At 44.7% G+C, this 26,643-nt stretch overlaps 1 protein-coding gene across 1 annotated transcript; it reads left to right on the top strand.

Moving 5' to 3' along the window:
- The first annotated feature begins 5,874 nt into the window (after positions 1 to 5,874).
- LOC142498121 (olfactory receptor 5V1-like) lies at positions 5,875 to 7,106 on the top strand. The gene is made up of 2 exons (XM_075606627.1): positions 5,875 to 6,792; positions 7,041 to 7,106. Exons 1-2 carry the CDS (start codon positions 5,887 to 5,889, stop codon positions 7,104 to 7,106), a joined length of 972 nt encoding a protein of 323 aa, XP_075462742.1. The 5' UTR covers positions 5,875 to 5,886.
- Positions 7,107 to 26,643: the final 19,537 nt, after the last annotated feature.

Below are 26,643 nucleotides of genomic sequence, written 5' to 3'. Positions count from 1 at the left end.
GTCACGTTCTACAGCATATCTCGCTGTGTCACGTTCTGCAGCATATCTCGCTGCGTCACGTTCTGCAGCTTGCCTTTCTCTTTCTGCAGCTTGTCTTTCTCTTTCTGCTTTGCGCTCTTGGAACTGGATGATGAGCTGCAATCGCATTGCGTCATCTGCTGGTCCTAGGTACTTGAGAGTAGTTTGTAAGTACACATCCAAGGCACTGGCAGGCTGAGAACTGCTGGAGTCCTCAGAATATGATAGTCCTGGGTTCCTTGACCCGTGGGCAATTTCCAGGGCTAAGCCACCCTCCGTTCCGCTGCTGTGGTCATCCTGGCCCAGTGTAGCATCTTGCTCAGTATCTTTCTCCAGCAAGATTTGTACGAGCTCTTCTTTATTTTTACCCAGACCTTGGAGATCACGCTCCTCACACAGAACCATCAGTGCCTCTTTTGTCTGGCGTCGGTATAAAGCAGCCATATTCACTACACTTTACTCAAAATAAAAAGATAGCAAAAGAAAAACAAGAGGGGGGGAACAAAACTGTCTGCTTGTATGTTTTATAAAAATAGCAGAGAGTAATCGCTTTGGGGTACTGAGCTGTGATCTCTCGCAAGACTCACACAGGTCAGTCACTTTTTAATGTTTCGTTTATCCCACAGGCGTAAACGCAAACCACTAAAAAGCTCTGATATTAACAAAATTACAAATTGTTATCCCACCGCTATGCCACAATTTGTCACGTACAACCCCCTGCTAGCACGTGACCTGCAGACGGAACAAGGGTTAATACCGACGCTGGCAAGCGTACCCACTCTTCACCCACTCAGGGGTCCCTCAAATGGGTTGTATCTCTCCTCACGCCGTCCCAATATACCACCGCCACGATCAGCACACAAGTGAGCACGTGACTTTAGATATGCAACCAGGGTTAATACACAAAGGCTTCTCTAGCAACCCCCCTTTCTCCTCTGCAAAGAACCCGCGAGTTAGTATTAACCCCCCACTCAATAGCACATCATAACCATCCACTGCCACCACCTGAGGTTATGCAGATATGATAAAAGATCTTAGACTAAAATATCCACCAGGGCCTCAGGTCCCTGTTTATTATAGGAAAAACTATGCACTCTAACACAAAATCAGTTGTAGTAACATGTGCCTAAATTTAGCAAGTTATTCTCTCCAGCGTGCACAAAGTTCATTCAGAGCCCAAAGCATTACTTATTAAATGGTTTAATGTATTTAAAAATACAGTGCTTGAATTACAGAAAAGGTATTACAAAAAGAGCATACAATTACAATATAAGGCAGAGCAGCTTCTTAAAATAAAAGGGGTAAAACAGAAAATCCTATACAGTACATTACCACATGCTATGGACTTTTCCCAGAGAGGCGCTGGTTCAGAAGATGAGGTCTGTCATGCTTTCCAAGCATGCCCCTAGTCAGATCTGCCCAGTAACAATCTCCCCCAGACTTAGATACAATACTTTCTTATTATGGTGCCTTAAGCCCACCCCTTTCTACAGAATACTTTGAAGCTGCTCTTCTTTGATTAAAACAATTGACACCTTGAGTGGGCTATCCAGGATGGACCCCCGCCCCAAGTAAGTTCCTTTGAAATTCAGAGCAGACAAACAGTCCTGACCAGTTTCAAACCCAGCATTTGGTATTTTGTTACACAAGTGTAGCTCATTAACCCCTCAAGCACCAAAGGGATTAAAAATACCCAATATCTCATGACATTATCATGACACTTCCCCTCCCTAGGGTGACCATATTTGTCCTGGCAAAAACCAGGACAAATATCATGCATGCGCAGTCGACGCTTGCCAACTGCGCGAACGGCTGCTCGTGCGCATGCATGATCGGCACTTGTCAGCTGCTTGTGCGCATGTGCAATCGGCGCTTGTACATGATAAAAATGCACATAAGATAAAATGAGGATTACTGATGTACAAAATGTGAGTACATTGAGTACATACCTTCTTTTATGAACCTTCCATCTTTGATCTGCACCATGCAGAAACATTGCCAGTGTTTTGTAGACTAAGGTTGCATTTCATTGAGGCTGTGAAATGTTCCAAGAGAATTTCAGGATGTCCTGACACAGGTCAAATGGGTTTTTTTATTTTTATTTTTGTAAATTTACCCAGATTATTTATTTTCACATAAAATTTTCATTCCTTTACCCTGAGGTACACTTCCAACATCTGTACAAGAAGAAACAATACTGCCACAGTTTTGGGATAGGCTTTATTGAGACTTACACACTGTAAGTAGGTGACACATACAGTATGAACAAAGATTTCACTTACAAGCAACCTGATATATCTGTGCGCACTATATTTTTCTTCCTTTTTTGGGTTGATTGTGCTCCCTCTGGAATCTGTGGATAGTTTGTACGTGGAGGGGACCTTTGGAAACAAGTCCCCACCAGAGGTTGTTTAGAGCATTTTCCATCACCCAAACATTTATTGATATCACTTTACTAGTGTCATTTATTCACTTCACTTACATCATTTATTCACAATTTCTGCTGTCCGGCCTTCCTGCCTCTCACCTGTCTCCCCTACAATCTATCCTAAACGCTGCTGCCAGAATCACTCTACTCTTTCCCAGATCTGTCTCAGCGTCTCCCCTCATGAAATCCCTCTCCTGGCTTCCGATCAAATCCCGCATCTCACACTCAATTCTTCTCCTCACTTTTAAAGCGTTACACTCTTCTGTCCCTCCGTACATCTCAGCCCTAATTACTCGTTATGCACCATCCAGACTCTTGCGTTCTTCTCAAGGATGTCTTCTTTCTACCCCCTTTGTATCTAAAGCCCTCTCCCGCCTTAAACCTTTCTCACTGACTGCCCCGCACCCTTGGAATGCCCTCAATACCCAACTAACACCTTCTCTATCCACCTTTAAGACCTACCTTAAGACACACTTGCTTAAAGAAGCATTTGAATAGCACTGTGGATTATAATGGACACATGATACATAAAGCTTGGCCCCCTGCAGACGCACTTACCAGAACTCCCTCCTAGTGTCTCTGTACGTTCTCCCTAATATCCAATTAGACTGTAAGCTCCTCGGAGCAGGGACTCCTCTTCCTTAATGTTACTTTTATGCCTGTAGCACTTACTCGCATGACCTGTTATTTATATTATCTTTTATTTATTTGATAACCACGTGTATTACTACTGTGAAGCGCTATGTTCATTAATGGCGCTATATAAATAAAGACATACAGTACAATACAATTTATTATACTTTGTGAAAGCGCCGTTCAATAACACTTTTAGTGTCCCCCCCTTTCCCCCCCACGGAGAGATTGCGCACTGCAGCCCCTGTGCCTCTCTGCAAAAACCGGGACATTTAAAAAAACAGCAGGAACGGTCACTTAAAAACAGTGATGTCTGGTCACCCTACACTTATGGCATCCGATTCTGTTCTGATTTAACCGTAGTGGATAAGTACTTGGGCCTTTAGATATGAATGAAGCCTGTGCATACTCACATCAATTCCATTCCGGTCCCCTACATGAATGTAATTGCACATCCAAAAGGGGTTATTCACTAAAGTGCAATAGTGCCAATCGGACGATCCCACTTTAATAAATAATCCCAATGGTGTTCACACACAAATTCCCACATGTCTACCTACTACGGTGATGTGGGTTTTCCCTCAAGCAACATCAAATGCTTTAGGAGACACATGCTCCATAGTACTTAAAAATGTATCATCAATTACAATAAATGTTTTTTTTTTCCTCCCCTGAGCCTTTGTGCTAGTCTCCGGTATGTGTATAAATCTCACTGAACATAGATGTAGTGGCAAGCATAAGAGATCAAACCTTGGATGCTGAAAACATTTCTGTTTTGTGCAACTGGAACGAGATTAGTGTATCAGCCGCTAGAAAATACACTTTGTTTTTAGTTCTCCTATATGAACAGTGATAAATGCACTGTTATTAGATCATCATGTATATCCAATGAAAATAATGGAGCAAGCTTTTATAACAACCTTTGGTTCATTTTCGGATACCTGGTAAGGGAAGTTTTATTTTAGTTTACATTTGATTAAAATATCACATATAATGAAAAAAACTGCATAGATAAAATGCACATTGGATGAAATGCAAGGGGAAATATTTTTGAATTCCCTTTTGTAGATGTGAATATTGTCTTAATTTTCCTAACCTGGATTTTGTTAAGCATCTTCCCTTTTGTGGCTGCAATAAAAAATCAACAGCTTTTCTGTTTCATTTAGCAACTCCAGCATTATTAGTTTTCTAAAAGGTATGATTCTGCCGTTTTATAAGTCATTGGAGAATCATACATACAAATATTTACACAGTGTTCTCTTCAGCATGGGATTGAAAAACATTAAACAGTGTTCAATAAATGTACAAGCCAACACTGAAATAAACACTGTATGTGAATGACAAAGGCAATTATAATATGTGCTTCATTGCACCAGCTATCCCGTGGTGATGAGTGAAGATTGTTATTTTCACTGACAAGAAGTCTATATGATCATTATCCTTTATTTTTGACATGATATAATTGTAGGCTCTGGCACTTTGGTTTTAACTTGTAAGCAGGACAAGTTCCTTGTTTTTTTTATTTATTTGTGCAATATGGCAATTAATCAAAGTGAATTGCACAACTCTGAATATTTTTTGCAACATCTGCAAGCAAAACCTCATCATAATATTGCAGTAAGTTGTACAAGTTATTTCCTAAGTTAATATATATAGTTCATCCTGATATGGCGCAAAATTTGCATTCACTTATGAGGTTCAGGTGTGTTGTTATAAGGGGCTATTTACTAACCCCCTCACTGCAGATATCTCTGGCAGTAAAGGAGGTAAGGTTTTCCTATTACAAAATTGGTGCATTAGCCTCATCTTGAAATATGGTTAAACTGATTTTGTCAAGACAGTACACAATGTTGCCTTTTAACAATATATAATAATAATGTTCTTGTATAGCGCTGCTAGTTTTACGCAGCGCTTTACAGAGACATTTTGAAGGCACAGGTCCCTGCTCTGTGGAGCTTAAAATCTATGTTTTTGGTGCCTATGGACAGGGAGATAAAGTGACTTGCCCAAGGTCACAAGGAGCCAACAACAGGAGTTGAACCAGTTTCCCCTGCTTCAAACTCAGTGCCAGTCAGTTTCTTTACTCACGGAACCACTCCTCCCTTAAGGTATCATATGCATAGTAAAGTAAAAATATAGGGTTTATTTAGCATGTGTTAATGTTGAGGATATTCCATTTTTATAGGCTGATGTAAAGATACATATAACACACAGTAGATTTTTTTTTTTAATTAATTAAAAAAATGTAAAAGGGTTTTTTTGTTGTGTGTGACTCAAACCAAAACATATATTCCCATACTTAGAATGTTTTTTTTTTTTATATATATATATATATATATACTTTACTTTTTATGTACAAGGTTTATTAAATGTTGTTTAAAACAATGCATGTGAAGTGTTATCTGTGATATACACCTTACAAGGAAACAGGTCCTCTTAATATACTTGATGGCGTATAATGAAACATGCTTTTTCTGGTTCTTTGGAATATCTTAAAAGAAGCATGTGATGAAAACAGAGTTAAAATATGTTAATATAAACTGCCATCACTTCTTACTTCAGTTATTAATTTTGTTGACATATAATTAAATCACCCTAATAACTAACAAATAAAAATCAGAATGTACATTTGGTTACTTTATAGAGTTTTGACACGGATGCATTTATAAAATGTACTAAAATGCGTAAAAGTTGCTAATATATCACCATTACAACCCTTTGATCACTAAGAGGTACATTCACTGTAATTTCTGTTTTTCTTATCACACATGATTGATTTGCAGGTCAAATAAAGTTCCAAAGAGAAAATGAGGAATCACAGTACGGTTAATGAGTTCATCTTGCTCGGATTTGCTACCCTTCCATCAGTACAGATCACTCTATTTATTGTGTTTTTGTTTTTTTATGTGTCCACTCTGATAGGAAACATTCTTATCATCACTGTAACCACAGTAGACTCTCGTCTCCAGACTCCTATGTATTTTTTCCTCAGCAACCTGTCTTTTCTTGAGATTTTCTACACATCGATCACCATTCCAAAAATGCTGCTTAACTTCCTATTAAAGACCAACACAATTTCTTTCACGGCATGTGCTGCCCAGATGTATTTTTTCATAGCTCTAGGCAGTATAGAATGTACCTTGTTAGCGGTTATGGCATATGACCGTTATGTAGCTATCTGCAATCCATTGTGTTATGCGATTGTGATGGATAGTACAATTTGCATTAAATTGGTAGCAAGCGCCTGGATTAGTGGCTTTCTCAACTCCATGGTTCACACAATCCTTACTTTCCGTCTTCCCTTCTGTTCATCGAATCAAATTAATCAGTTTTTCTGCGATATTCCACCTTTGTTGAAGGTGGCTTCTGCCAGTACCTCCACCAATGAAACTGTTCTGTTGCTTGTTGGAGGTGTATATGGACTTGGATCCTTCCTATTAATTTTAATCTCTTACATCCACATTATTTCCACTATCCTAAAAATCAGATCTAAAGCAGGACAACGGAAAACCTTCTCTACCTGTGCATCACACCTGCTTGTTGTAACGTTGTTCTTTGGAGCCTCATTCTTTATGTATGTAAAACCCACGTCCAAGTATTCACTGGAGCAAGACAAACTGATCCCTGTGATCTATGCTGTAGTTACACCAACACTAAACCCTGTCATATATACACTGAGAAACAAGGAATTCAAAAGTGTGCTGAAGAAAATGATTGGGATAGAGCTTATAAATTACAAATATTCTAAAAAAGCAAAGAAAACTTGTTGGGTGATAGCGTAAAACATTCAATTCATGTATATCTCTTTTGTGCTCAACATGCAGAAAAGGAATGGCCAATTACTGGATTTAAAAAATCCGGTGCAATTAACATATACCAATATAAAACCTTTAGAAAATATCTATGCGGCAGATCCTGAATCACCCAAAGATAAGTAACCCAAACAGAATTCTAGGCCAACATTAAGAAAAGGGTGTTTATGAAAAGGACCATGCATGGCATATATATTATGATATATGATGCATGAATACCTATTCAGAGAAATGATCAGAGCCCTTTAATTGTGGCAGAGGAAGCAATGATAGTGGCTCCTTGATCTCTATATAGGTAGAAAAAGGGAATGTATAGTATTGGCGTGGCAGATTGCTACTTTCTGAGAGATTATAATGTAACAGAATATTTCCTCATTGTAAGGCTTGGGGCTCTCTGTTTCTTGTGTTGTGCTGTCTACCATCTATTTATTCTTAGAATTGTGTATTACGAAGTATGTAAAATACAATAAATTACTGTATAATATGAAATGTTTTCTCTTATGCAAAATGATATGCCCCATTAATACTAAATAAACACTGAGTTCACTGCGACATCTATATAATCATTATATATATATATATATATATATATATATATATATATATATATATATATATATATATATATATATATATATATCCTAAATATAACCCTGCATCAAGCAGACCTATTCATCTTTGGCAAAAACAAAACAAAAGGTGTATTGTGCAGGGTTACACAGAGCCTGGCGGAACAGGAATTCCATGGTTCAAAATTCTCTAGGGATGAGATCATTTCTGACATGATGACGAACTGATACATTTCCAATTTATTTCATAGGGGATTTAGTACAATGGAGGGGAAAATTCAGCTGAATCTTCTCCCTGGTCAAATAGCCACAATGTTGCAGTGTTGCAGGCACAATCAGTAACTGTCCCCAAATACCTACAATGTAATTGTTTGGCCTGAGGTAGAAGAGGATTGCTCACGGTGACAAGGCGCTGACACAGGGATTAAATCCAGGTTCATGCAATGACAGAAAAAGAGACAACCACGACCTTGTTTCAGAAAAGATTCACCTGCTTCAAAGGCAATAGAGGGCCGGCTTGCTGGCGGGGCTATCGGTGCCACTGCATCGAGCCCCGCGGTTACAGAGGCCTCACGCTCTTCCCCACAACAATTAAACTGATTTCCGGGTGAGAGCAGCTGCGGTGCCTCTTACTTTTTCCTTTGTGGTCTCTTCCTGCAGTGTCCCTCATCATGGTGGCGCGACTACAAATGGTGTCACGTTGCCATGATAATGTGATGTCGCAACATGACACCATTTGCGGTTGCAGCACCATGACGAGGGAGACTGCAGGAAGAGATCGCGAAGAAGGTAAGAGGCCCCGCACCACTTCCCTGCTACTGACCCCCCCCCCCAATATTCCCAGCCGGCCCTGGTTCTTACCACTAAGCTTTATCCTTCCCCCATGTAACTGGAGTCCAACCTTCTAGCTGTGCTGCCTCTCTGAACACGTGTATGTATGTGAAAGGGGTTAACTGAAAACTCGCCGCCCTGTTTTTCTCTAACCTCCCCACAGGGCACTAAAATGAGCATTCACCAAAAAAATATCCTCACAACACAACCCAATTATGCTACCACCACCAGGATTCATTTAAGAACTTACACTTAGGTGGCCCCCAAGAAGACTATATCAATTTAACACAAATTGTAACTTAATAAAATAAGGTGGTAAGATGTGTTTGGAAATTAAGAAAATTCCTTCACAGGTACACAGGTTCAATTACAGCTCAAGAACAGTACTTATTACATTTTAGATTTTATATACCGAGAAGAGATTCAACACTTACAATTCTTTTTACAAAAGAACATACGGTACCAAAAATAAAAGGGAATAAAACATAAAGCTCCTGTGAAACAGAGAAGACAAGTGTAGAGGGAGAGAGGGATTGGCCCAGTATTAAAGGGGTTGCACCCCATACGGCCATCCCCTGACCTCACCAGGGAGGCTAGGGGTTAACTGGACTGCGGTCCAGGAATGTGGTTTTCACCTTGCTATGACATGAAAATGTATGTTCCCCTGTTGTACTGTATTTCCACCATGTAAGTGTCTGTACCACACACACACTGGGATCCACCTGGGAGGACAAAGGTTAATAGTTAAATAGTGATTATAGCCCTTTGTTTAATGGTCCTGCTTTTTCAGGCACCATTTTGCCGAGTCCCATAGGCCGCCATTGAAGCTCCATTCATTTCAATGGGGAATGAGTGAAAAACTGAGATTTATTTTACAGCGGAGAATTTTGTAATAAATTAAGAAACGGTTTATGTGGTATTTGCATATCTCCGGTTCTGAAGGTCACAGCGGGCTGCAACTTGGACCCTATAGTGTCCTTCTTCCGGCAGTAAGGCCTGGGTAGTTTGGACCCGCTGGACCTAACAGAACCGGTTATTTTAATATGTTTGTGTATTAACCATCATACTGTATTTTCAAAGTGGAGACAAATGCCCGCAAAGATTCCTGTCTACTAAGGAATGCAAATGGTCAGGAGGGCGACCAAATGTTTAGGAAGCAGACCCCTGATCAAAGACTCAGCCACTCTAACTGTTTACATGAGGGCGGAGAAGCATGAAGCTGGAGTGGTTTGTGGGTGTTATAACTCACACTTACAAACAAAGAGTATCCTGCCAGGTACCCCATCTGGTAGACTGCCTGGTGCCCCTGATTTGGGTGTGGGGCTACAGAAATAAGACCCTCAGGGTCCCAGGACGCATGTGCCAACTAGCTGTGGGGCAGGGGTTAAACTGTGTTCCCACGTTAGCAATTGGATGCAGATAATTGTTCACCAATAGTCTGCACTCAATAGTAAGAATAGGGTTGCAAAGATATATAACCTGTTGGCAACCCTACAGTCTTTGTCTTCTGATTACATCTTGATTGATACCTGATTGCTGGAGAATTGCTATCTGATACTTCTTCATCCCAACCCCCTATGTTACCTTCTTGTTGGTTAATTGTACTATCTTGCTGTGTTCACCTATCTAAGAAATAAATATACTTTATTATATCTAAGCCTCGTTCAGTTCAACCCAGTTATTTGGTGTATATTATATCTTGTCATAGGTTATAGTGACACATTGTAATTAACTGGTGGCAGCGGGGGGACTAAACTGAACCTGTATTACAGTTTACTGAGGGACTCTGTAATACAGTGGGAACTCGAGGTGAATTGTGAGTTCCTGGGACTAAAGAGATTGAATACACAGTAGTGCAACAGTTAACACAAGTTGTAACACCACCTCACTGTTGCGCCTGAACATCTACCAGCCATGAACCATGAGCGAGGCTGAAGGTTCATCCAATATCCGGATCAAAAATAAAAGGGAATAAAACATAAAGCTCCTGTGAAACAGAGAAGACAAGTGTAGAGGGAGAGAGGGATTGGCCCAGTATTAAAGGGGTTGCACCCCATACGGCCATCCCCGACCTCACCAGGGAGGCAAGGGGTTAACTGGACTGCGGTCCAGGAATGTGGTTTTCACCTTGCTATGATATGAAAATGTATGTTCCCCTGTTGTACTGTATTTCCACCATGTAAGTGTCTGTACCACACACACACTGGGATCCATCCGGGAGGACAAGGGTTAATAGTTAAATAGTGATTATAGCCCTTTGTTTAATGGTTCTGCTTTTTCAGGCACCATTTTGCCGAGTCCCATAGGCCGCCATTGAAGCTCCATTCATTTCAATGGGGAATGAGTGAAAAACTGAGATTTATTTTACAGCGGAGAATTTTGTAATAAATTAAGAAACGGTTTATGTGGTATTTGCATATCTCCGGTTCTGAAGGTCACAGCGGGCTGAAACTTGGACCCTATAGTGTCCTTCTTCCGGCAGTAAGGCCTGGGTAGTTTGGACCTGCTGGACCTAACAGAACCGGTTATTTTAATATGTTTGTGTATTAACCATCATACTGTATTTTCAAAGTGGAGACAAATGCCCGCAAAGATTCCTGCCTACTAAGGAATGCAAATGGTCAGGAGGGCGACCAAATGTTTAGGAAGCAGACCCCTGATCAAAGACTCAGCCACTCTAACTGTTTACATGAGGGCGGAGAAGCATGAAGCTGGAGTGGTTTGTGGGTGTTATAACTCACACTTACAAACAAAGAGTATCCTGCCAGGTACCCCATCTGGTAGACTGCCTGGTGCCCCTGATTTGGGTGTGGGGCTACAGAAATAAGACCCTCAGGGTCCCAGGACGCATGTGCCAACTAGCTGTGGGGCAGGGGTTAAACTGTGTTCCCACGTTAGCAATTGGATGCAGATAATTGTTCACCAATAGTCTGCACTCAATAGTAAGAATAGGGTTGCAAAGATATATAACCTGTTGGCAACCCTACAGTCTTTGTCTTCTGATTACATCTTGATTGATACCTGATTGCTGGAGAATTGCTATCTGATACTTCTTCATCCCAACCCCCTATGTTACCTTCTTGTTTGTTAATTGTACTATCTTGCTGTGTTCACCTATCTAAGAAATAAATATACTTTATTATATCTAAGCCTCGTTCAGTTCAACCCAGTTATTTGGTGTATATTATATCTTGTCATAGGTTATAGTGACACATTGTAATTAACTGGTGGCAGCGGGGGGACTGAACTGAACCTGTATTACAGTTTACTGAGGGACTCTGTAATACAGTGGGAACTCGAGGTGAATTGTGAGTTCCTGGGACTAAAGAGATTGAATACACAGTAGTGCAACAGTTAACACAAGTTGTAACACCACCTCACTGTTGCGCCTGAACATCTACCAGCCATGAACCATGAGCGAGGCTGAAGGTTCATCCAATATCCGGATCAAAAATAAAAGGGAATAAAACATAAAGCTCCTGTGAAACAGAGAAGACAAGTGTAGAGGGAGAGAGGGATTGGCCCAGTATTAAAGGGGTTGCACCCCATACGGCCATCCCCGACCTCACCAGGGAGGCAAGGGGTTAACTGGACTGCGGTCCAGGAATGTGGTTTTCACCTTGCTATGATATGAAAATGTATGTTCCCCTGTTGTACTGTATTTCCACCATGTAAGTGTCTGTACCACACACACACTGGGATCCATCCGGGAGGACAAGGGTTAATAGTTAAATAGTGATTATAGCCCTTTGTTTAATGGTTCTGCTTTTTCAGGCACCATTTTGCCGAGTCCCATAGGCCGCCATTGAAGCTCCATTCATTTCAATGGGGAATGAGTGAAAAACTGAGATTTATTTTACAGCGGAGAATTTTGTAATAAATTAAGAAACGGTTTATGTGGTATTTGCATATCTCCGGTTCTGAAGGTCACAGCGGGCTGAAACTTGGACCCTATAGTGTCCTTCTTCCGGCAGTAAGGCCTGGGTAGTTTGGACCCGCTGGACCTAACAGAACCAGTTATTTTAATATGTTTGTGTATTAACCATCATACTGTATTTTCAAAGTGGAGACAAATGCCCGCAAAGATTCCTGCCTACTAAGGAATGCAAATGGTCAGGAGGGCGACCAAATGTTTAGGAAGCAGACCCCTGATCAAAGACTCAGCCACTCTAACTGTTTACATGAGGGCGGAGAAGCATGAAGCTGGAGTGGTTTGTGGGTGTTATAACTCACACTTACAAACAAAGAGTATCCTGCCAGGTACCCCATCTGGTAGACTGCCTGGCGCCCCTGATTTGGGTGTGGGGCTACAGAAATAAGACCCTCAGGGTCCCAGGACGCATGTGCCAACTAGCTGTGGGGCAGGGGTTAAACTGTGTTCCCACGTTAGCAATTGGATGCAGATAATTGTTCACCAATAGTCTGCACTCAATAGTAAGAATAGGGTTGCAAAGATATATAACCTGTTGGCAACCCTACAGTCTTTGTCTTCTGATTACATCTTGATTGATACCTGATTGCTGGAGAATTGCTATCTGATACTTCTTCATCCCAACCCCCTATGTTACCTTCTTGTTTGTTAATTGTACTATCTTGCTGTGTTCACCTATCTAAGAAATAAATATACTTTATTATATCTAAGCCTCGTTCAGTTCAACCCAGTTATTTGGTGTATATTATATCTTGTCATAGGTTATAGTGACACATTGTAATTAACTGGTGGCAGCGGGGGGACTGAACTGAACCTGTATTACAGTTTACTGAGGGACTCTGTAATACAGTGGGAACTCGAGGTGAATTGTGAGTTCCTGGGACTAAAGAGATTGAATACACAGTAGTGCAACAGTTAACACAAGTTGTAACACCACCTCACTGTTGCGCCTGAACATCTACCAGCCATGAACCATGAGCGAGGCTGAAGGTTCATCCAATATCCGGATCAAAAATAAAAGGGAATAAAACATAAAGCTCCTGTGAAACAGAGAAGACAAGTGTAGAGGGAGAGAGGGATTGGCCCAGTATTAAAGGGGTTGCACCCCATACGGCCATCCCCGACCTCACCAGGGAGGCAAGGGGTTAACTGGACTGCGGTCCAGGAATGTGGTTTTCACCTTGCTATGATATGAAAATGTATGTTCCCCTGTTGTACTGTATTTCCACCATGTAAGTGTCTGTACCACACACACACTGGGATCCATCCGGGAGGACAAGGGTTAATAGTTAAATAGTGATTATAGCCCTTTGTTTAATGGTTCTGCTTTTTCAGGCACCATTTTGCCGAGTCCCATAGGCCGCCATTGAAGCTCCATTCATTTCAATGGGGAATGAGTGAAAAACTGAGATTTATTTTACAGCGGAGAATTTTGTAATAAACTAAGAAACGGTTTATGTGGTATTTGCATATCTCCGGTTCTGAAGGTCGCAGCGGGCTGAAACTTGGACCCTATAGTGTCCCACTTCCGGCAGTAAGGCCTGGGTAGTTTGGACCCGCTGGACCTAACAGAGCCAGTTATTTTATATGTTTGTGTATTAACCTTCATACTGTATTTTCAAAGCGGGGACAAATGCCCGCAAAGATTCCTGCCTACTAAGGAATGCAAATGGTCAGGAGGGCGACCAAATGTTTAGGAAGCAGACCCCTGATCAAAGACTCAGCCACTCTAACTGTTTACATGAGGGCAGAGAAGCATGAAGCTGGAGTGGTTTGTGGGTGTTATAACTCACACTTACAAACAAAGAGTATCCTGCCAGGTACCCCATCTGGTAGACTGCCTGGCGCCCCTGATTTGGGTGTGGGGCTACAGAAATAAGACCCTCAGGGTCCCAGGACGCATGTGCCAACTAGCTGTGGGGCAGGGGTTAAACTGTGTTCCCACGTTAGCAATTGGATGCAGATAATTGTTCACCAATAGTCTGCACTCAATAGTAAGAATAGGGTTGCAAAGATATATAACCTGTTGGCAACCCTACAGTCTTTGTCTTCTGATTACATCTTGATTGATACCTGATTGCTGGAGAATTGCTATCTGATACTTCTTCATCCCAACCCCCTATGTTACCTTCTTGTTTGTTAATTGTACTATCTTGCTGTGTTCACCTATCTAAGGAATAAATATACTTTATTATATCTAAGCCTCGTTCAGTTCAACCCAGTTATTTGGTGTATATTATATCTTGTCATAAGTTATAGTGACACATTGTAATTAACTGGTGGCAGCGGGGGGACTGAACTGAACCTGTATTACAGTTTACTGAGGGACTCTGTAATACAGTGGGAACTCGAGGTGAATTGTGAGTTCCTGGGACTAAAGATATTGAACACACAGTAGTGCAACAGTTAACACAAGTTGTAACACCACCTCACTGTTGCGCCTGAACATTTACCAGCCGTGAACCATGAGCGAGGCTGAAGGTTCATCCAATATCCGGACCCGAGCTCAGCTGAAAGACAAGTGCCATGAATATGGACTGCTCTGGGAGAACCAAGAGGTCGCGCAGATGATAGAGGCGATCAGCGATCATGAAGTCCGGCCTGCAGAGCCTCAGGATACGGCTCAGCTTGCCCTTGTACAGCCGCCCGGAGATCAGGGAAGGAACCCAGTGCCGGGGCGACATAATCCCGGGGAGGGGAAGGAGCGCACCTCCCGGGGGCAGTGCATCAGGAGGGGTACTGGTTGCTGTGGCTACCAGTCCTTTCACCCCTGAAATGATGGCACTGATTTCGGCGTGGAGTGACAGAGGGACACCGGAGGAGCGGCTGCAGTTTATCACTGTGGCAGTGAACAGACCTGCTTATTGCCCCCCTGTCCAACCATAGAAACCAAAGTGTGAACCGGCGCCACAAATAATAAAGTGAAAACCAAACCAATAAGGTGTAATGTCCAAATGGAGTCCTAATATAGCTGGTGATCAAGGATTCTCACATCAACGAAGTATATGTGAAAAAAAGAAAGAAACAAATTATGGTGCAGTACATCAAACACTGGGACTTATGAACAGACTATCAACACAAAACAAACAAGACATACAAACAAAAATACACTAGCACGGCCTGATAATAAAGACAAAGCTGATTTATTACTGGGTGTGGAGGGTAAAATAAACACGCATCCGGAGGGGTAAAATTACAACCCTACTCACAAGATGCTGGATGAAAACAGGCAACAAACTGGAAACATGCTGCTGGGCTTCCAAGATGGCGACCGGAGCACTCTCGCTGGCGTCCTCACGTGACAGAGGTGGAAGGTGGGTAACTCGAATGACAGGACTTCCGGGCGGATTTGACGTCACGCCCCTGGAGTCCCACCGTAGATGTTCCTCCTTTACTATTCCTCCGCAGGTGCACCACGATACCACCACGAATCCGCTGTTGAACTGTTAAACTGCAAATTTCTCCACAGGAAACTGCAAACTTCTCCACAGACCAGGACAAGCTCTAAAAACACTCGAAACTTCCCGACGCGTTTCGTACGCATGCGCGTACTTCTTCAAGGGATTTCACATATACTTCGTTGATGTGAGAATCCTTGATCACCAGCTATATTAGGACTCCATTTGGACATTACACCTTATTGGTTTGGTTTTCACTTTATTATTTGTGGCGCCGGTTCACCCTTTGTTTTCTATGCTATTTGACTGACTGTACTGTCAGTTTTTTACCTGGCTGCCAGTGTTCTACACCATTTCAGTGTTTTTATTTATATATATAGTGCTGTTTCACACCATCCTTTTTTCTGCCCCTGTCCAACCAACCAAGATGTTCTCAAACTGGACCATCACAGTCTCACCAAGTTCGTGGAAGGTACTGATCAGATTGACAGTTTCTTAAAGAACTTTGAAACACAGTGCCGGCGGTACAAAGTACTGCCCGAGCACCGGGTCGCACGCTTGGACCCGTTGCTGTCCGGCTTGGCTAAGCAGACAATGATGGCGCTTCCAGATGAGTATGCTGATGACTATGAACACCTGAAAGAGCTGTTGTTATTTCAGTACGGTTTTACCACTGAAGCCTACCGGGGTAAATTCCGACAGGAAGAGAGACAGGCCCTGGAGTCCTATGTTACCTACGTGACCCGCATGGCTTTGTACGGGATCCGATGGGTGGAGGGCTATGAGGCACAGACTTACCATCGCCTGCTGGACCTCATCTTTCAGGAGCAGCTCATGCAGCAGTGCCCGCCGGCGGTGAGGGCTTGGGTGTATGACAAAAAGCCCAAGACTTACCAAGAGGCGGCGAGGCTTGCAGACGACTATGTGGCCAGCCGAGCCCTGATGCCCGCCAAGGCAGCAGCCAAGGTGGCGGCGGCGGCCCCGGCCAAAAAGTCTGCCAGTACCCCCCAATAGACTCAGAAGCCGCCTGCGGGCAGCAGTCCACCGAAGGCGGGGAGCTCTGGCATGAGCGCCGGTGCTACAACTGCAACCGCACTGGTCACATCAGACCAGATTGCCCAGAACCCCTGCGTTCCAGCGGACCCCATCAGGGGCAACGCACCCCAGCTGCGAAGCCGGTAGCCCGCGTGCGGGTGGCTTCCACCAAAGAATCCGGACTCCCAGCGAGACGTCCCATGCAATGCCTGTCCCGGTTTCATCGGTGCCTACAGCCAGGAGCGGAGGACAGATCAGCGCAGCCCTGCAGCAGACGGACGGCCGGAGCAGACATCTCACCCCGGTCACAGTCGGTGACCTGCAAGCAGTCGGCTTGATGGATTCAGGAGCTGCAGTGACCCTGGTCCGACATGATATGGTCCGGCCAGAGGAATTGCTCCCAGGACCTGGGATTCAGATCACTGTGGCCAACGGAGAGCCACGTTTCCTGCAAGTTGCAAGGATCTTTTTGGATTGGGGGGAGGGACAGGGTGTGCGGGAGGTGGGGGTTTTACCCGGTTTGGATGCTGAGGTTCTTCTTGGCAATGATCTGGGACCGATGACCTGCACCTACGACTGGGTACCCAGACCCGCTGTGGTGGCGGCGGTTACCCGGAGCCAGACAGCGGCAATGGCAGCTGCGCCAGTCCCCCTGCCTTTGGGACCAACGATAGCGAAGGGCGCTGAGGAGCCCGGGGAGATAAGCCAGGATCAGTGGCAACCCCAGACTGACTTACTGTTTCCCCTCACCCTTCCCCATTCCCCTGATAATGATATGACTGGGGGGTGGCCAGAATTAGGAGCCCAGTTTAGGGAGGCAGTGAAGGCAGACCCTACCCTGGCCAGCGTGAGACTTCGGGCGTCCGAGGCTCAGGCAGGGGAGGGCACTGACCACTGCCTATGGCATAAGGGATTCCTGTATAGAGAAGAATGGAACCCAGGGATAGAGGAGGGATTGACTGGTAAGCGACAGCTAGTAGTGCCCCAGGGGTACCGACAGCAACTGTTATGGGTAGCTCACTCTATTCCGTTAGCGGGGCATCAGGGGGTCAACAGAACGCAAGCCCGGTTATTACAGCGTTACTACTGGCCGGGGGCATCTCGAGATGTGGGCACTTTCTGCCGCTCTTGTGATGCCTGCCAGCGAGTGGGTAAGGCGGGCGACCGTGTGAAGGCACCCCTGAAACCCCTACCGGTAATAGGGGAACCCTTCCAGAAGGTAGCGATGGACCTGGTAGGACCCCTTATGATTCCTAGCAGGTCAGGAAAGCGCTACATCCTCACAGTGGTGGATTTTGACACCCAGTACCCTGAAGCGGTAGCGCTTGGCACCATAGATGCCAAGACAGTGGCAGCCGCCTTGCTGAACATTTTGCTAGGGTAGGTTTCCCTAGTAAGATCCTAACCGATCAAGGGTCGCAGTCCATGAGTGAACTGTTACATTGTCTCTGGGATGCATGCGGTGTACAGCACTGGCGCACTACCCCTTACCATCCCCAGACAAACGGATTATGTGAGAGGTTCAACGGTACCCTGAAGCAGATGCTTCGGACCTTTATAGAGACGGAGGGGAAAGACTGGGAGATTCATTTACAGCACTTGCTGTTTGCCTACCGAGAGGTACCGCAGGAACCTACAGGCTTTTCCCCCTTTAAGCTACTATATGGCCACAGGGTACGTGGGCCTCTGAACCTATTCCGTGAGGGATGGGAAGGGGAGGCTACTGCTACTGATGCTTCAGTGATCCAGTATGTAGTAGATCTCCGAGACCGGTTAGAGATGCTCATGGGGGTGGCCCAGGACCACCTCAGGGCCACTCAGACCAAGCAGAAGCAATGGAATGACCGGAATGCCGTAGCAGAGAATTCATCCCAGGACAGCAGGTGCTTGTTCTCAAACCCACTCGGGAGAACAAGTTGATGGCTGCCTGGTCGGGACCGTACTCGGTCATCCGAAAGGTGAATGAGTACAACTATGTTGTACAGGTAGAGCCAGAGAGGCAAAAGACATATCACATTAATATGTTAAAGGAATACTGAAGGAAAACCGTTATTCCTCGCCTAGGCTTCATAACTGAGAGGAACCCTTCCTCTGCCAAGAAAGATGAAGGCCTTGTGACTGGATACACATTCTGCACCAATTGCAGCACACTTCCCGGGGAAGCTTTCACGCCCTGCAACTTGTTATCTCCGATTTTTGTTGAACTTACAGGCCCGGGAATACGAAAAAAATGACACATAACGCACGCCAGGTTTCAAATCTTTTGTCTCAATTTATTACTCATAGGGTAATGACTTTTATACAGGAAAAAGAAGATATTGGTTAGAGGCGTAACATAGGCGTAACATGCGTAATGTTGATGGCTGCCTGGTCGGGACCGTACTCGGTCATCCGAAAGGTGAATGAGTACAACTATGTTGTACAGGTAGAGCCAGAGAGGCATAAGACATATCACATTAATATGTTAAAGGAATACAGAGCACCGAGTATGGGAGCAGTAATGGTCATTTGTAGCCCACTGCTGGAGGATCCGGCGAGCAATGCTCTGCCTGATCTCCTAGGAGAGGCTAGGCAGGGAAGCACTGTGGAACATGTGAAGATAGGGGCACAGTTAAGTGCTAGGCAGAAGGGAGAAGCCAGGGACATGCTAACTAAGTATCAGTCTCTCTTCACTGACATGCCAGGGAACACACCTCACAAAACACCCAGTGCATACAGGGGACCTGCAGCCTCTGCATAAGCACGCTTATAGAGTGTCAGCAGAGGTCAATACCAGTATGGAGAGGGAGATAGAGGAGATGCTGACCCTAGGGGTAATTACTCCGTCCCAGAGTCCTTGGGCAAGTCCGGAAGTCCTAGTCCCTAAGAAGGACAAGACCACCCAGTTTTGTGTGGACTACCGCTTGCACAACGCTGGGACGGTGTCAGATGCCTATCCCATGCCCCGCATGGATGAGTTACTGGATGAACTCGCGGGGGCAAAGTATCTGACCACCATGGATTTGAGCAAAGGCTGTTGGCAAATCCCACTGACCCTGGAGGCTAGGGAGAAGTCAGCATTCATCACTCCAAGTGGCCTCTATGAGTTTTTAGTGATGCCATTTGGGATGAAGAATGCCCCAGCTAACTTCCAACGCCTGGTCAATAGGTTACTGGAAGGGATGCAGAGCTATGCCAGGGCTTACTTAGATGACATTGCTGTCTTTAGTCATTCCTGGGACTCCCACTTAGGACATGTAGCTGCGGTACTGGATAGGATTAGGGAGGCTTGGCTGACCTTGAAACCTACAAAGTGTATGGTAGGGATGGCAGAGGTACTGTACTTAGGGCACAGGGTGGGTGGAGGGCACCTCAAACCAGAGCCAGCCAAGGTAGAAGCCATAGTTCAGTGGCCTGTCCCTAAAACTAAGAAACAGGTCATGGCATTTTTGGGCACCCAAATTGGAAAATTTGTCCCACAGTACAGCGCCGTGGCCAAACCCCTGACTGATTTGACCAGAAAGCAACTGCCTGTGCTTATTACCTGGACTCCTGCCTGTGAAACTGCGTTTCAGGCACTGAAAACTGTGCTTGCTGGGGCCCCCCATACTGGCTGCCCCGAACGATACCAAACATTTTCTTATACAGACTGATGCCTCGGACTATGGCATTGGGACTGTGCTGAGCCAGGTGGGGGAAGATGGCAGAGAGCACCCTGTGGTGTACCTCAGCCGCAAACTACTCCCCAGAGAGGTGGCATATGCCACCATTGAGAAGGAGTGCTTGGCCATTGTGTGGGCACTCAAAAAGCTCCAACCCTACGTGTATGGGAGGGCTTTCACGGTCATCACAGACCACAACCCCCTGAGCTGGCTACAGAGGACACCAGGGGAGAATGCCAAGTTGCTAAGGGGAAGCTTGGCCCTACAAGAATTTGAGTTCACCATTCAGCACAAAAATGGTAGTGAAAACAGCAATGCTGATGGACTTTCACGTCAGGACTATCCCTCTGAGACTGAATTCATTAATGGTGCCAGCAGTGCCCCACTCCCCGTTAGGGCCAGTGGGCCACAGGTCACCAATTAAGAAGGGGAGGTGTAGAGGGAGAGGGGGATTGGCCCAGTATTAAAGGGGTTGCACCCCATATGGCCACCCCCTGACCTCACCAGGGAGGCAAGGGGTTAACTGGACTGCGGTCCAGGAATGTGGTTTTCACCTTGCTATGACATGAAAATGTATGTTCCCCTGTTGTACTGTATTTCCACCATGTACGTGTCTGTACCACACACACACTGGGATCCATCCGGGAGGACAAGGGTTAATAGTTAAATAGTGATTATAGCCCTTTGTTTAATGGCTCTGCTTTTTCAGGCACCATTTTGAAGAGTCCCATAGGCTGCCATTGAAGCTCCATTCATTTCAATGGGGAATGAGTGAAAAACTGAGATTTATTTTACAGCGGAGAATTTTGTAATAAACTAAGAAACGGTTTATGTGGTATTTACATATCTCGGGTTCTGAAGGTCACAGCGGGCTGAAACTTGGACCATATAGTGTCCCACTTCCGGTAGTAAGGCCCGCTTCCTATAGTGTCCCACTTCCGGTAGTAAGTAGTTTGGACCCGCTGGACCTAACAGAACCGGTTATTTTAATATGTTTGTGTATTAACCATCATACTGTATTTTCAAAGCGTGGACAAATGCCCACAAAGATTCCTGTCTACTAAGGAATGCAAATGGTAAGGAGAGCAACCAAATGTTTAGGAAGCAGACCCCTGATCAAAGACTCAGCCACTCTAACTGTTTACATGAGGGCGGAGAAGCATGAGCTGGAGTGGTTTGTGGGTGTTATAACTCACACTTACAAACAGAGTATCCTGCCAGGTACCCCATCTGGTAGACTGCCCGGCACCCCTGATTTGGGTGTGGGGCTACAGAAATGAGACCCTCAGGGTTCCAGGACGCATGTGCCAACTAGCTGGGGGGCAGGGGTTAAACTGTGTTCCCACGTTAGCAATTGGATGCAGATAATTGTTCACCAATAGTCTGCACTCAATAGTAAGAATAGGGTTGCAAAGATATATAACCTGTTGGCAACCCTACAGTCTTTGTCTTCTGATTACATCTTGATTGATACCTGATTGCTGGAGAATTGCTATCTGATACTTCTTCATCCCAACCCCCTAAGTAAGTGTTACCTTCTTGTCTGTTAATTGTACTATCTTGCTGTGTTCACCTATCTAAGGAATAAATATACTTTATTATATCTAAGCCTCGTTCAGTTCAACCCAGTTATTTGGTGTATATTAATTATATCTTGTCATAAGTTATCGTGACAACAAGTCTAATGCTGCGTTTATAGTGTGTGCGACGGCAATAAAATACAGTACCTCTATCAAGCCGGCCACAGTGCGCATGACCGCGTGCGCGGAAGAGCGACCACGCAGCAGAATTTTGAAGACACAATAATTTAGTTTTTTCGCGTGACGGCCGCGTCACTTGAGCGGTTCAGCCAATGAGGTGAACCAGCCTGGTGAAGTCACGGCCACGCCTGCCCCATCAGAGTTCACGAGTCGCTCGGGCAACAGGCGCACGAGACTCCTTGTGCTCCATCGCGCACGCCTGCACTGTAATCGCTGCCTAATTTGTGGGTCTGAGACACAAACTTTTATACCCAAACATTCTCTAATCTGTGAGAGACTCTTGAGCCCTCCCTGTCCTGTCGGGGGGTCCCCTAACAGTTATTTGTCACTTCTGCTTAGCTGAGGACAGCTTTATAGCCTTATATTTTTCAAAAAGCACAAAGTATAAAAGACTCCCCAACTGTCCCTGAATTATTACCAGTCCTAGTACCCGCGTCATCACTTTTAGGATAACCTACTCAACCTATGCAATGTGATACATTTCTTTGAAACCTTGAAGGTGAAATGAATTACCGGTGTATTGTCACAATGTAGTCCTATTAACTTCTGCGCCTAAATTACTGATTAGGGACACAGAACACAAACGTATAAATGACACTGCTGTAGGTTGTACACGACTCAAATGATTTATGATTCCTATTGGTCTATAATTATAATACACAGTCCATTGTATAACTTCTTTCTGGTGTGGTGTCAGTGAGGTCTTTGAAGTTTTACTGATAGCATCACTTTCAATACCACCTTTCTGTTTGCTGGGATTACTCGTCCCGCCACAGCTGGCATCCATGTATGGACAGCTGATTGTAAAACAGCTTGTGTCTTCTTGAGAAGACAAGAAACCTCTCTATTTCTTTGATTACCTGCCAATTTAAGCTATGCAAAAGCTTAACTTTTATGACACAAACCCCCCATTGCCAGAGTGAGGCAGGACTTATACAGCACTCGTAGCAAAAAGGTTTGGGCTACGGCCCCAGTATTCACTGTTGCACGCGCGCCTGGCAGGGTGGCAGCGTGTGCACGTGTGAAAGCCGCTATCTGTGGTCTCACCACTCAATGAACCTCTGCGATGGGATGTGCATCGAGGGGGCGTGGCCAGGATGTAACATCCTCTTCTGCTTTCTGATTGGCTGCTATTTCCTACTCTATGATTGGCTTAAAAAACTCTATCATTGGTTGTCATGGACCCACATGACGCTGTCGCTAGTTGTAAACACAATTTTCTTGTCTTCTGAAAATCTCGTCGTGCAACATGGCTGCAAATTGCGCGCGGAGGCAGCTAGTGGGACCAGCCCCATTGCGGGCCTGTTCTTGTTCCTACAGCGCACTCCATAAAGCGCTATTTTAGCGTGAAACGCGGCAGAGTTGTATGCTTATACCTCTATGATGTCTGCCCACCAATAAGTTATTTTTTAATTGTTGAAATTGCTTACCCCCAGATTTTTTGGTATCGCTGTGCTCCGTTTTCCTACTATTGGATTTTCCTTCTTATCAACAAACACTCTCTCTTGTTACCCAGAATCCTCTGAGGGTAACGTCCAGGAGTGTTTCAGGTCAAACACATAACCGTTCGTGGTTTGTATTTTTGTCCGTTGTCCTTTTTTTATAATTGATTCTCTTCATTATGCTAGGTTTCTAAAAACGAAAAGTGCTCAAGTGAAAAATAGGGTAATGCTAAATAATAGTGTAACCAATATAGTGCTATAGGTAAGAAAAAAAAGTGTTGAATAATCTCTCATGATGCCTAAAACATCTATATATCTTTAGGCTCTTTTTGCCCTGTTCCTTTTTCATGATATAAAGTTGTATAGGTATCGTGATTAAGGGATTAATCAACCTAGGGCCGGCTCGATAGCTGTGTCGGCAATGCCTGTGCACCAAGCCCTGGTGTTTTTTTTTTCCTTACATAAATCAGTTCTGTACTATGGAAATTATTTGTAGCATTTAAAAAAAAAAAAACACTCTGAAAGACATTTGTATTATAATGTAACAAGCATTTGTTGTTTCTATTGCAATCATTTACAAAGCCACATCCCCTTCCTCTTCTGAAATAGGCTCTGGCACACCCCCTTTGAGACCTGCCCTCTCTCTAGCAGGGCACAAATTGTATCTAGTGACTGCCTGGTCACATGATCTTCCCCACAGAACTTTGCATCTTTGGTTATGGTGACCAGATGTCCCGGTTTAGCCAGGAGAGTTCTGGTTTTTAATGAGCTGTCCCGGTGCTCCAATATTTGTCAAAATGTCCCGGTTTTGCAAGGACAGTCCCAGTTATTAATGAGCCGGTATCCTCCTGGTTTTAGCGGGTGGGAGGAGAGCTGAGGTTGGAGATTAGAGGATGCTGGCACTTGTGGGCAGCAGGTGGCGATGCAGAGCACAGAGAAAGAGAAAATGGGGGGGGAAGAGGGAAGATGGGGGAGAAGAGGGAGGAGGGCAGATGGGGGAGAAGGGCAGATGTGGGAGAAGAGGGAGGAGAGAGGATGGGGGGGGGGAAGACGGAGGAGATATGATGGGGGAAGAGTGGGAGGATGGGCGAGAGAGAGGATGGGGGGAGAGAGGATGGGGGAGAGGGAGAAGAGAAAAAAGGGGAGGGGCACCGTTTGAGATTTAATTTGTTTTCTAAATATTTTTTAACACGTCCCGGTTTTTACATTTCAAAATCTGTTCACCCTCTTTGGTCCTCTTCTGCTGCACAGACAACGATTTAGTATTGTATTGTATTGTATGTCTTTATTTATATAGCGCCATTAGTGTACATAGCGCTTCACAGTAGTAATACATGTGGTAATCAAATAAATAACAGATAATATAAATAACAGATCATGGGAATAAGTGCTTTAGACATAAAAGTAACATTTCGGAAGAGGAGTCCCTGCCCCGAGGAGCTTACAGTCTAATTGGTAGGTAGGGAGAACGTACAGAGACAGTAGGAGGGAGTTCTGGTAAGTGCGTCTGCAGGGGGCCAAGCTTTATGTATCATGTGTTCAGAATGTTCACAGTGCTATTCATATGCTTCTTTAAGCAAGTGTGTCTTAAGGTGGGTCTTAAAGGTGGATAGAGAGGGTGCTAGTCGGGTACTGAGGGGAAGGGCATTCCAGAGGTGTGGGGCAGTCAGTGAAAAAGGTTTAAGGCGGGAGAGGGCTTTAGATACAAAGGGGGTAGAAAGAAGACATCCTTGAGAAGAACGCAAGAGTCTGGATGGTGCATACCGAGAAATTAGGGATGAGATGTAAGGAGGGGCAGAAGAATGTAAAGCTTTAAAAGTGAGGAGAAGAATGGAGTGTGAGATGCGGGATTTGATCGGAAGCCAGGAGAGGGATTTCATGAGGGGAGATGCTGAGACAGATCTAGGAAAGAGTAGAGTGATTCTGGCAGCAGCATTTAGGATAGATTGTAGGGGAGACAGGTGAGAGGCAGGAAGGCCGGACAGCAGGAGGTTACAGTAATCAAGACGGGAGAGAATGAGGGCCTGAGTCAGAGTTTTAGCAGTCGAACAACAGAGGAAAGGGCGTATCTTAGTTATATTGCGGAGGAAAAAGCGACAAGTTTTAGAAATGTTTTGAATGTGAACCCCCGAGCTGAATCTTCTCCGATCGATCGGCAACTTAGCCAATTACTTATCATTGTGTGGATTGTGTTGATGCACATATTAAAGGGGAAAATCTTTAAATTAAAAAAACAAAAACGGCAGCTTGGACTGCTGCTTTAAATTGCCATGTGAAAGCAGTAAGGGCTCCTACGGGCAGCATGTACAGATGTAATTAGCTCCTGAAGCAAGGGGTGCCCGGATCTTAAATTAACACCGTTCAGCTCCGGAGACCCCCTGCTTAAATCATGTAAAATTTTTAAAAACAGTATTGTCTGGAGTGCCTCTTTAATGGAAACAAAGCTGAAGGAAGAGTGAATTGAATTAGTGATTGTTAGCCTCTCTAAGGTATCAGGAGCCAGATGGTCACAACTTGTTACTGTAACCCAAATGTGATCTAATCACACCAGCAGTGCTACAAAAATATTTATATGATGTAGCCAGGTCTCCTCTGGTCTTCCCCCTTACCTCTGTTATTATTGTGGAAGCTGTATAGGGGCGACCCGGAGCTTCTATGCAGGCGGCGGCCATGTTTATGCTCCAGGCGCATGCGCAGTAGCACCCAAGGTTTGCGGCGTCCATCCCGCACATGCGCAGAGCAACGTAAGCGGCTGCCATTATAGCAACAGCTCTGCAAGGGATTACAATTCCCAGCAGCCTCAGGGGCTGTTAGTCAGGTGGCGCGCATCAGCCAAAAGGGCTGCTAGGATCTCGGCAGTTAGATACATTTGGCGCGCTCAGAGGGACCCTGCCAGTCGGAGAAAGGAGCCAGACAAGTAGGTAGTGTCTCAGGAGCCTGTGGCTCTGAAACTAGGCCTAGTTTATCCCCTTAGGTCCCGGCTCACGTATAGTTTGTGGTTGCTTTAGGGAAGGTCCCATAGATAGGGATGCTTCCCCATTTACTGTATAGTGTCAGGGCCTCAGAGGAAGATGCCGATGGTCTGGGACTAGACCACCTTTACCGTGAGACACTTTATGGTGATACCATCCATTAGGAGATCATG

Source organism: Ascaphus truei, chromosome 6, assembly GCF_040206685.1.
Source record: "Ascaphus truei isolate aAscTru1 chromosome 6, aAscTru1.hap1, whole genome shotgun sequence".
Taxonomy (NCBI): Eukaryota; Metazoa; Chordata; class Amphibia; order Anura; family Ascaphidae; genus Ascaphus; species Ascaphus truei.
The sequence above is the reverse complement of the archived record's forward strand: the minus strand, read 5'-3'. Positions and strand labels throughout refer to the sequence as shown.

Excerpts from the sequence above, each read along its gene's own strand:
- LOC142498121 (XM_075606627.1), top strand. The coding sequence starts at position 5,887 with ATGAGGAATCACAGTACGGTTAATGAGTTCATCTTGCTCGGATTTGCT. Across the intron at positions 6,793-7,040 it reads AAAGTGTGCTGAAGAAAATG|ATTAAGAAAAGGGTGTTTAT; the intron begins ATTGGGATAGAG and ends TTCTAGGCCAAC.